Source organism: Sparus aurata, chromosome 4 (assembly GCF_900880675.1).
Source record: "Sparus aurata chromosome 4, fSpaAur1.1, whole genome shotgun sequence".
NCBI lineage: Eukaryota > Metazoa > Chordata > Actinopteri > Spariformes > Sparidae > Sparus > Sparus aurata.
In genome coordinates, this window is record NC_044190.1 from 14279195 (window position 1) to 14292076 (window position 12882).

The window sequence follows — 12882 nt, forward strand, 5'->3', positions numbered from 1 at the left end:
TCGAGTTTAGCGTTCAGGGCGCTACTCATGTCATGCAGAGATGATCAAATCTGGTGAAACATTTATTATAAGTAATACTAATAAAATATAACAGTAATTAGATAAATTATTGACGCTTATAGCTATTGTTGTCGTTGTTATTGTAGGCTATGAGTGTTGTCATTGTAAAAGTTAGATTTATTTTATTTATTTTATCTGATTTTACAGATGGATTTAGTGGTCCTCTGAAGGGGGATTTTCCCTATCGCTAGAACGCAGCATCGTCAAATCGAGTGGATTTGCGAATCGTCCTTAGTAAAAAGTACAAGAAGTCAACTACGACTCCCATGGTGAATTTCGGCAACAAACATCCAATCAGAGAACGTAAAATTGCCACATGCGCTGGTTATGCTGTTGAGATAAGTGATTTTATAATTTGTAGTGTAAATCAATTCACTTTTAATTTTGAGGTTCTTGACATTTGAATTGTGGCGCCGTGTTTGCCACAGTTGCATCAACTGCGTCAACAAAGGGATTTAAATTCACTAACGCCTAACCTGACCTGTTCCTCTGTATTCTTCCCCATGGCAACGCCAGCTGGGGCTCATGGACATTGTAGTGTTTAGAGCCATTCGCTGTGCGAAAATGACGACAAACCTATGGTTTCACAAAAAACAAAGTCGAAAAAATTGAAACGGGAGTTCTATCGTTAATTATAGGTTCGTAACATTATTTCAGAGAGCCCCGGATCTCTTTATCTCTTTTGAGGACACTGATGACAAATGCAAGTTAAATCCGAATACAGAACGAAAAAAAAAAGAAAAAAAGGAAAAGAAAATCACTTCCGGAACCAACGAACCCTCCCACTTCACAAGAAATTCATCCAGCCACAGGCTACGGAAATTCCGTTGGGTCAATCCACTGTTAAACCTTTCGCCATCAGTGATCAGTACGATATTCTTCCAATGGCGAGATAATGATGAAAACGGGGCCGCTAGTCAAGGCAAAGAAAAGAACTACTGCATTTGTCGATCGGCGTTGAAGTTTGCCGATGGTCGATAGCGACGGACAGCTTGATGATCAGAGGGACAGCTGAAGAGAAGTGTTCAGGTGGTGGCTTCAAGGAGACTGCTGTGATGCTACGTAGGCAACTGGAAGAAAAGGGCTTCTCTACCATGAGGGAGTGTGTGTGAGCCCGGTTTTCTGGAGACACAAGAGCGCTACCAATCCGCTTTTGGTAGTTTTTAATTTATGTTTTTTATTTTGTGAATTGTTTGCTTTTACAGATACGTTGTTTTAGGACACAGTGCGGATACAAAGCGGACTGGTGAACTTTTGGGGAATGGCAGGTCGAAGCCGAAGAGCATGGTTTAGTGTTCTGCTGGGACTGGTTGTCGGGTTCACGCTGGCTTCCAGACTCATTTTACCCAAGGCGACCGAGTTGAAGAAAGCCGGTCAAAAACGAAAAGCGAACCCTGCCGGTTGTGGCTTGAACGGAGGACTGAGAACGGAATACGGCGGAGTACAATGGCCACCGCAAGATAACGGTTCACCGGCGACCGAAAAACCAGGCTCCAGGACCAAGAATTTCCTCTTCGTTGGTGTCATGACTGCCCAGAAGTACCTGGACAGCCGAGCCGTTGCGGCACACAGGTAGCGTTATGTGATGTGTCAGAGAAAAATGCTGCTTCTCCTCTCAGTTACCCATTGAGCTTTCGGTCTTTTAACACATAACAGTCGAAGCTCAATGGGTGACTGTGATGTACGTGTTACTGGGCCGTTACCTTCCATATAACTTATATGGAAGGTAACGGCCCAATAATATCACTTTAAATCTGTAGCACTTTAATGTGGCCTTCTTTATCAGTTTACCTGGACGGACAGGGACCGAGATTGAGATACGATTTTGGCGTACAGGCCTTTACATACAGTAACGTTACATTTACCAGGTAGCGTTCTAGCAGCAGTTGTTGCTACTCAGTGTCAGCGGTCCACACTGATTAATAGCACTCTACAGTATAGTTTCAAAGCAAATGCATAAGGAAATGCCAAAAATGCACCTAAATAGATGCTGCGTCATAAGTGGCAGAACTGAAATACTGACATAACTACAACAGCCCTTCGGTTCTTTACAATGAAGTTGTGCTATAGCAGGGAATGCAAGACTGTTATTAACAGCTTAAAATCCCCCCTGCTTGTCCTCTTAAGTAGCTACTTTCAGGTGGGTAAAATCATGCTGCTCTGCTCCTTCTGACACTATCAGAAATATTTTCTGTCATATTGTGGTTATACTTACTGAAGCTATGGTGTTAACACTTAGCGAAACCCAAGATTAGATGTGTGTTTTTATGGCTGCACCATGCCATCAGATGGACATTTTCTACACTGCTGCATCATTTCAGAAGAACTTCTCCAAACTTCAGGCTTATAGATTTGGTATCTTTGGAAACTTTGAGATTTGGCTTCACCCAACAGTTATATCATTGTCAGTTAGTCTGATTATATCTTCCAAAGTGATCAATAAATGACTAAACCTAAGAATTATAGAACAATTTAGAAATGCCATTCCCAGAGGCGATGCCTTCAAATGTCTTACTCTGGCCAACAAGCAATGTTTGCTAATCTTGTTTGAAAAATGATTTCTCAATTATCTTAACAGTTGACAGTTAATTATCTCCTGACTGACTAATTGATTCAGTACCAATTTAGGCTACTTTCATTCCAATTAAAGCTGTGTGGGTTTGATCACTGCTGCAAAGAATGAGTTTGTACTGACTGAGGCAGTTCAGTAGGGCTCAAGAGGATATTATTATTTAGCTTGGTGTCTCATCTGTTCCAGTGGCTAAAACGCAATACTGTATTTTCGAGGGGTTCTAGTCCCGCAAGAAGACTATAAGGCAACCAGACAGTATGCCAGACCAGGGCTTCTCAAACCTTTTCATTTCAACAACCACATGAAAAAAATCACATCAGAGTTCTGACTGAGAGCTGGCATTTCCTCACTGTACTACACACAGAGTCATACTGGGTCAATCATGTTTCTGTGGGGACATCAAAAACATTTCTATTGAACATGTCCTGCGACCTCAGACAGAAGCTCATGACACTCATGTAGTCATCAAATCCTGCACGGGTGATATATGTTCAAGCCAACCTCGAACAGCTGGTATGTATGTCCGCACTTTATGAAGTGTGTTCTGACGTGCCACTAAAATATTCTTCCCTACGTCCTAAGGCTCTGATGCTAACAGTTGATGTTTGTAAGGTAGATTGTTGTGCTGTGAAGGCCTTCTCCACTCTCTAGGTTCAGTGAGGACACATTTAGACTGCAAAGTATTTGACAGCGTATTCATCAGCAGTAGGATGACATATTTATTCTTTTGAAACAGATCAATGTTAAAGGACCTATTTATAATTTCCAGCCAGCTGCTTCAAACGAATGGGGGTAGTATTTCCCCTCTTTTCAATATTTAGTTCAGACCATTTTTGTCATTGTATCTTATATATTTCACAAGTTTCTATTTGTTTCATTATTGCAAGTTATTAACATTGTAAAGACCGAAATAATTACTACTATCTATATACTTATTTACCTATTCACCATTGCTCAGTTGTGTTTTTTTGTCACAGGTTTTGGTGGTATACATTGATACTAATTCTGAGAACAGCTCATTCTATTAGTGTAACAAATTCCGGTCTGTGTCAGCAAGCATACTAAACAACCCTTGTAATCCACATTTGAGTAAACCTGGTACAAAAGCCTTTCCAGCCGGTTGGAATGTTCCATTTCAGTTATATGTCAACACAAAAAGCCTTTCATGTTTTGCCATTTATTGCAAAGTTTACAAAATTGACAAAAATGTCAGTGGAATAGTTGATACTAAAATGCCACTCCTTTTTAGTGGGAAAAAACTAGCAGTGGTTTGGAGTAAATGAAGGCTAATTGCTGCAACAGTCAAAACCATATATAGAATACAAAAATTACATTAAAATTATAAGCAGATACTATAACAAATACCATAATAAGTATGTTTTAGACTCAAAGCTATACAGTTTTGTGCAAACCTCTTCATCATGGGATGTGCAAAAGTTCACAGTATAAAGAATATGATGTCCGCTGATGTGATGTATAGACACAGATGTGCACTGGGGGGGTCTTATTGATGAGACCAGCTGCAGATGAGAATAATACAGTTTAAACTCTGTAGTATTTTGAATGTTTTTTTAAAGCCTCCTGTAAATGATATCTTGCATTTAGTAGGATCTTGAATTTTAACATTATAGACTTTAGGGATTTATTCTTTATTTCGCTCAGATGATGTCAATACTCATGAAACGCACACCATAGTGCCATCAGCCCTCTTTCAGGAAGAAAGTAAGGAACAGTTGTGCATAACTTTATGAAACGATTTTATATTGTCACATAATGGAAACATGGACTGTAGAGAAAAAAGGTGTTTATCGGACAGTCGCATAGTTTTCACAGGACACTGGTTACATAGTCTAAGGAAGTGTGTCTGATGCAGCAGGATCTTCCAGCTGTGCAGGCCCTGGTCATTTCTCCTTGAGGGTAGAAGTAAGATCTGCTCCTTGTTCTTTCCTGATGCAAGAATTTCATGATTTACTATCTGTACACAATATTTGACAGTGTCATTGCTGCAGTTAGACATGCGTAATAAACCTTGTAATGTCCTCAAAAATGTATAGTTAAGTTACATACAGGCTCATAAACGTAATGCCAAATTGTTACAATATGATGAATTGAACGATAATAGTCTGTCAACTTCTGGGTCCATATATCACAATTTAAAGTGGCTATGACAGCAGAGCAAGAATCCAGTCGGTCAAAATAAGACTGCTATCGTATGATCTTTTTGTGCTGTGTTTGTCTGTACATTTACACTATATCACCTGCTATGTCACATCACAACTGTTTCAGTTTATGTTGTCTGTTACACTAAAGATATGGTTTTGATATGGTCCAAGGAAACATTGCGATTTCATCCTTTTACTCCCACAGCTGTCTCCAGCATGGGAAAGCCCCAGCAAAATGTACTCTTGTCTAGCTTTTCTTTTTTTACCTTGCTTCTTTTTTCTGCCGTGGATGTGGTTTCTTTTCAGGGGCTGTTTTTTGAGATAATGATAAAAGTGATACAATTATTTTTCTGGACCTTCTGCTTCTATGAGTTTACTTAAAAAACTGAGGCTGTAAAATTGTATGTGGTATTCCCATGGACCTTTTAACTAGTGGACACAGCCCTCGAGGCGAAGCCCCGTTCATTCCTATGAAAGCTGCTCAGTGACGCATGAAGCAAGAAACGCTCAACCTTTGGGTAGCTTCCACATTGTGTGACCCATAGAGTGTGTGTGCACTAGAGACTTCCGCCAACCGAGACGGCTAACCTCCTGTTTAGCACCCGGCAACTTGAATGAGGATAAAATTATTTAATCGTGTGGCTCATCTAACTTTCCTAATGATATTGGTCTGTATAGCTCAAATTATGACAGTTCAATTAGTTATTTCGGTGACGCTCCCAAAAAATGCATCCACCGTTTTACAGCCCCTTCTATCATCATGTTGGCTTTTGGGAAAAAGTCTTTGTGGCCCGCAGTGCATTAGGTGATGATGCAATTACACAGTTTGGCCACCAAAAATTGAAAAATCAGAGACTGGTGCTCCTGCTGGGGCCTTGAGTAGTTCCCTCTAGCCGGCTGAACTTCTTCATCCTCTCCTTGGGCACACAGGAGGCTACAGTGACTCACCATCGCCTCTTAGGCCAGGAGGTATTATAACAGAATTTATAACAGGATGGACAGCTCGTCCTAGCTGCTTCTGACTGCTTAGCAGTGGATTTATCTGCAATGCAATATACCTAGACATCTTGGACATAATGCCAGAACTTCTTTACTCGCTGTTCATCAGGTTAGTTTTAAACTTAAATCATGTTGAGATCTGACAAAAATTCTCCTTTTAAACCAAAGTATTCTTTTAATTACACCAGATTCAAATGACCTTATCTGGAATTAATTCTTCTTGTAACATCACCTTTCAAGGGCAAATAGGACATATTGCAATATGGGCTGCAGCAATATACTGTTTTGATTGTATAACGTGGTATGAAATTTGACATCATACCTTTGTACATTTGCTTATCTATAGTATTGAATTCTGTTGCACTGGAACACAAATTGTCACAAACCTGGAATTTGTATTTATAGCAGTGGCGCTGTGTTCAGAAGCTAAGAGGGGCTCCAAATTGCACAAAATGCCAATTTCTACATAATGTTGCTTTAAAAAAAGATGTGAAGATCGCATACTGTTACAACCCTAGTTGCTATCAGGAGTGGGGCAATCAGGCCAGAAATGAATATCAGGATTTATTTAATCACAATTGTTATCCACAATCTAAATCCCTTTTTTCCCTTGAATTTGAAATGGTTTTGTAGACTGTAGAAGTTGGGCTATGTAGACTATAGCCGGACTTGACAGAGCCCACGAATTTCTCGTTTTACACCATTAAAACACAACATTGCATTAAAGAAAGTTTTTCCTCATCAACTTATATCTTAGCTATATCTCATGTTGCATTATTTACAATACTTAACCAAAGAAGAGCCACATTAAATAATTAATCCAATCACCATAGCCAATCTAGTTGGCTACATCACTTGCTTGGTTTGTTCTTGTAGTGTGGATTTGCTTGTCAATGAGGTTATGTGAAGTTGGAAACCAAAATGAGAGGACATCAAATGCCACAACATGGTATTTCACCAGAAAAAAATTATTGTGAACACCATAAGGATCTATAAAAATCCATAATTGTCAGATCACCCCCCCTTTCTTGCAGTCTTTGCTGCAATTGTAAATGCACTGAATAAAGCCAATTCTCTGTTGGGTCACCAGCATATGTAACAAATTATAGTAATGAATAACCAACCAGCTGGATACTTGATTCTCTGTTTTTCTTATGTGAAAGATTCCCTCTACTTTTGGTGGTACTTTAGTTGCGGGACCATCACACAACCAACCATTTTTCAACCCAGAGTCCAAACATTTCCCGTAATTTACAGTCAGGCTTAGAGAAGCCACACTTGTAACTTATAAATGAGAATCTTCCCACCTTTCTGCAGCTTCTCCCTGTGCTTACACATAGTCCAACTGGACAATTAATGTTCTCCTGCCTTCCCCCAGCTTTGATCATCAAAGGTTTTTATGCCTTAAAGATTGTTCCAGTGGACTGTGGTCACCTTTTTCTTATCTGTTCATTGGCTGACTGAGTGGCTGAACCTCCCACTGGAAACATCTTCTTCAAGTTGTTTTACTCACTGAGAATCTTTGTGTTGCTTTTTGTCTGTGCCTTCTGTGGTGTATTTATGTCAGCATAGAATAAGGAAGATAATCAAATTTTCCACAAATGGAAGCTGGACCTTTACTTTGCATTACACTCCCTCACCCCTGCCTGTTTTAGCCTGCATTTTTGAGTTTCCCTTTTTCCATGCATGTGACAGAAACATGCATCCATGTATTCACGAACCCAATGTCGTATAAAAATACCATCATTCGTGTCCATGTCTGCATCGATTTTAATGGCATTTCTTGCCCTTTGATCAGTACAGCTGTACAAAGCAACTGCGTGACTTACTACACTTGCACATTACTGAGATGCATATTTTCATGCTCTTTCCTTAGACTTAAGTGCATGACTACAGTCATTTTGTATCAAGATGTGAATGCCACAGAAGTACACTGGTGGAGTCTGTCCAATATGGTGCTGACAGGACTGCAGCTCCTGCTGAGTGGCTGCTTTAATGGCGCAGCCTGTGAGGCAAGAGGTTTCACTCCTCCTCGGCTTATGGAGAGATGATAATTTAGCATGTACACAGCTTTTTTAGTGAAAAATATGTATTTGTCTTGTGTTTCAAACCAGCAGATACCATATACCACAGTTAAGGATTTATAATCTTGTGTCAGGAAAGCGCTTTGTGAATTGATTGAAGGTGCAAGGAGAAAGAAATAAAGATTTTATCCAGAGTATACATTCACTGTAGACAACATGTTCATAGTAGATATTATGTTAAATTGTAGGTATGCATAGTATATGTTGGGTTAAATATATTGATTATATATTTGGATTTGGTGAAACTAAACCCTCTAAATAAACCCAACAATATACCTCCAATTTGCTCATATTGACTTAACAAGTCAACACGCTGATGGTGATGGTGTCTGTATGCACCTTAAAGTTGGTTTGCTGTCTGCCAATTAACACAGAAAAAGAAAAAGAAGATTTGTAAGACATATTCCGCAACCGTCCTGAGATGAGGGAGAAAGTCTCTTATCTTTAATAAAACAAAACTTATCAGAGCTAAGGGGTAGTAAATGCTCACTACATCTTATCCTTTCATACCCCAGGTGTGCATAAACTACAGCTTAGGAACTTCTTTTTAAAATACAGAAATATTATTGTTTGTTGTTTTATTGGCTGAAAAAAAGCCATATCATGCACCTCTATAAATCTCCATCGTTATGTGGGTGGCATTAGCTCTGGAGGTAGAGTGGGTCATCTAGTAATCAGATAGTTGCTGCTTCAAATCCCTGGCTCCCCTGTCTGTATGTCGACATGGGCTTGGGCAAGACACTGAACCCCGAATTGCTCTTGATGAGCAGTTGGAACCTTACATGGCCGCCTTAGCCATCAGTGTATGAGTGGGTGAATATGTGAATATGGACAAGATTCTGCAACTGTTTGATTTTGGGCTGTTATTTTAAGCTTATTAAGATTCATACATGATATAGATAATCCTAATGTGTGTGTATATGTGTGTGTGTTTACAGGACGTGGGCTCAGACAATTCCAGGTCGAGTGGAGTTCTTCTCCAGTGAGGGCTCTAACACTGGCATACCTATTCCCATAGTGGCTCTGAGGAATGTGGATGACTCATACCCACCCCAGAAGAAGTCCTTCATGATGCTGAAGTATATGCATGACCATTACCTGGACAAGTACGAGTGGTTTATGAGGGCTGACGATGATGTCTACATCAAGAGTGAAAGGCTGGAGAGCTTTCTGCGCAGTCTCAACAGTAGTGAAGCCATCTTCCTGGGTCAAACAGGCATGGGGGCCCGGGACGAGCTAGGGAAACTGGCCCTGGAGCCTGGGGAGAACTTTTGCATGGGGGGGCCAGGGGTCATCATGAGCCGTGAGGTCCTCAAGAGGATGGTTCCCCACATCCGCGAGTGTCTACAGGAGATGTACACCACCCATGAGGATGTGGAGGTGGGCCGTTGTGTCAGAAGGTTTGCGGGGGTCCAGTGCGTCTGGTCCTATGAGGTAAGATAGTAAGATAGATAGTAATTTTGGTGTTCATATAATTATTATTTTTTTAATCATTGACACACACATTTCAGGACATGGAATCCAGCTAAATGTAGACTTTGAGGATCCTAATATAGAAAATGCTAGAGTATTGAGTTGAGTTTGTCTTCAACAAACTGGGAAGTGGAGATGAAGGAGAATTACACTGCGTGAGGTTAAAGGGACAGGTGTATGTCGGTTTTCTAAAAACAATTGAAAGTTAGCTATTGTGGCAGTGAGAAGAGCAGCAGCGTCTGTGGAGGCTATTAAGACTCTTAATAATTCAAAAGAGATGTTCTCAGAGTCAACATTCAGTCAAATCTTCGCGCACATATTAGAAACGAATATTTTAAGATTTTGAATGACTTGCATAGTATTATCTTCTGCACCCTATGGGGTATCCAGTTGGATGTGCTCCTAAAACTTCCAAATGAAGGCACCTAGGAGGATCCTAGTCAGATACATCAACCATGTTGGCTGACTTCCTTTGGGAAGTAGCAACTTTACTTACTATATGCTATCTGGCCTGCTATCAGCCACTCTGTAGAGAAGGACTGTTAGCTGGGAGATTCACTGAAGATTATCCATTGATATTTCCAAAGCAGTATAGCTTGCACTTGTAACAGCCCTGTGCTACCTTGTGAGGATGCTTTCCACTTGCACACAGAATTCTTATTCTTTTGGTCACTAACTCAAGCTCATGACCATAGGTAGGTTGAAGTGTAGATCTACTGGTAATTCAAATGCTGTGCCCTCTGGCTCAGCTTCGTCTTCATCATGATGGTCCCATAAAACGCCCCCATTATTACTGATGCCACACCAAAATGGCTGTCAATCTCACATATACTCTCACTTGTGAACAAGACCCCCGATGAGCACCGCCCACTGTTCTCCAGCAGAGAAGCATTGTGAATAAATCTGTTCAGAAATCTTTTGAAAAAGACTTATAATGCTAGGACATCCAACTTGGGCCTTGTATTTTAGTGTTATACATTTTGTAAGCCTGTTTTTCAAGCCTGTTTTTCGAGACGAGGTGTGTTTCAGTAAACATCAGATAATGAATTCCATCAAAGTAAAGAAACACAGGTACTGTAGATGACTATTTCCTATTCAGAACCCCACTCTGTGTTGGGGATTTCAAGATGCTTACAATCAATACAATAACTGCCACATCATGTTCTTGTAAATGACAAGTTCCCTCGACATGATCAAAGTCATTTGTCTGTGGCTGCTCACTACATGTTGCGTAATTCAACACCACCACATGGTCCACACTTGAAAATGAAACACTTTGAAAGTGCCAACAAACGTAAGCATTAGAAGCTTCAGAATTGCTGGTTTATTGGCTGTTAATTGTGACGTGTTATTAATCAGATATTGTTGTGGACTGGACATTGTGTAAAAGGATGTTGCATCAGAGCCAATGTAGCACATTTTTACGTCAAATTCGTATTTGGCTGTTACTGAAGCCCAATGGTTTGATGACCAAGGGAATCGTCAAACTCTCTTTAGCAGAAGCTCTTAACAGAAATTCAGCTGCGATGAATGAGATTGTCTATCCAATACATTTATATTTATGAAGAATTCTTGCTATTACATTAGAGCCCTGAGAAGCCTCGTAGGTACACTTGGTGATCTTTGGACCAACTTGAAGAGATTTGTGATTGACACCATGAGTCCATGGTGGTTGGACCTCGGGCCTGCAGGGGTGTCCAGGGGCATGTTTCTCAAATAACATTTTTGCAATTTTTTAAATCATTTTATGATACTACATTAATTTGTATATCTTATGTAGCCAGCCAGTAAAAGGGTCCCATGTAAACCTGTAATGATCAAGTTTGTCTAATGTCAATCTCTCATATGCAGCCAATTGTACAATTGTTCTGGTCCATTTTTCACAAGGGGAAATGCCAAGATAATCCACCTTTTCTAAAAAGGGGACAGGTCAGAGTCCTGAAGCTCAGTGGTTGAGCCCAGAATAGACAGTTTTGCAGAAACTTGGAACTTTTTATTCAGGACTTTATAGATAATTGGTTGTATATTGTTATTGCTGTGCATGACCATACATGTGTAGAATCAAAGCAGTGCTCCAACCACATCTCCAAGAAGACTCCACTGGTATCAAGTTCCAATTAGAGAGTTGTTGCGGTGACACAATAATGAATATGAAAAACACATTTTAAAAAGATAGCTAATCTTGATATTTAATTTCAATTAATTTAAATAACCATACAATGCTCGCTTGCGATGCTTGACAATTTGAAAAAAACAACAACAAATCAATAAAAGTGCCTTGCTAAAATTAGAAAAACATTTATAGGTTGAATGTTACATGATTAATTAAAACATTTCAATATTCAAATCAGAAAATTGCAACTTTCATTCTGGCCTCACTCCACTTAATCCCTTGCTTCTCTTCTCCGGTTTGTCCTTTTTGCCTTTCTTTTCTCTGCTAATGGCTTCTGAAATGTACATGAATTTCAGTGTTTTGGGTTCAGAAAATATTTATATATTTAATTTAATTAAAATTGTATTGAAAATATATTGTAGCCTGCATGGAGGACAAAAAATAGCAATGACTAGCTAGCTAGAACATTTATTACTGTGATAATATTCTCTAAGTAGCTAGCTAGCTAAAACACAGCTAGCACGCTTGTCATAAGTTATTTTCAGCAACTAGCTCCCATATTAGAAAGATTTTATACATTTTTTTGGCAAGATCGGACACTATCAGAATTAGTATAGAATTGATTCATAGTAATTCTGATACACAATAACACCCCATTTCAAATATATTAGAATTATTCATCAATATGACTGCATCAAATTATACGCTGCAGTTTGGTGAAAATGTCTCACTGGCTTTTAACAGTTCTTAGTAATGTGCAAATGGACAGGTAAAAAATTGATACTTCCAATCCCAACTGTTTTTGTTCCAGGATTGAGTGTCATATTGATTAATGGATCAATTTGATATACTATATATGCTATCACAACAAGGTCACAATAGGAAGTAACTATACTATCACTACAGTTTCGGATCCAAAAGCAAATCAGTGGTTTTGCACATCACTACTGTTTTTTCCCCGCTGACCAAGTATGTGTCTTTTGAGTGAAGTAATGTCTCTGTAAACGTATAATGACCAATAGTAGGTCATCATTGGGTCATAGGGATCCTTGCTTTTCTGTGTGGGCTTTGGCCTGGCCACTGATCTGACTCAGTTTACAGAATACCATTCCATTGGCTCCCACACTTTGTCCTGCCTGCACAGTTGTGTGATGTTTACACTAAAATGATTTGTTTTGTTTTGATAGTGACACATGGCTGTGTTATTTTCCACATTGCTTGATTGTTTACACATAAATCACTTAAAGCATACACTACTCAGAGAGCTTAGGCACGCAAATACAAACACCAATATTGAATAAAAAGGAAAATCCACTTATAATATCACTCAAGGGTAATAACCTAAGCTGGCATGTGTTCATTTAAAAGAGTAAAGTGAGTATGCTGTGAGGTGTAACTGTAGTTCATTGCTTTAATTCA

General features: G+C 39.4%; 1 protein-coding gene across 1 annotated transcript in view; it reads left to right on the forward strand.

The window, feature by feature from the left end:
- Nucleotides 1–772: 772 nt before the first annotated feature.
- Nucleotides 773–12882, forward strand: part of chsy1 (chondroitin sulfate synthase 1) — a 76303-nt gene continuing 64193 nt past the window's right edge. The window contains exons 1-2 of the mRNA XM_030413951.1: nucleotides 773–1632; nucleotides 8816–9311. Coding sequence (XP_030269811.1) covers nucleotides 1322–1632; nucleotides 8816–9311 — 807 coding nt within the window. The 5' untranslated portion in view covers nucleotides 773–1321. The remainder of the gene's footprint in view (nucleotides 1633–8815; nucleotides 9312–12882) is intronic.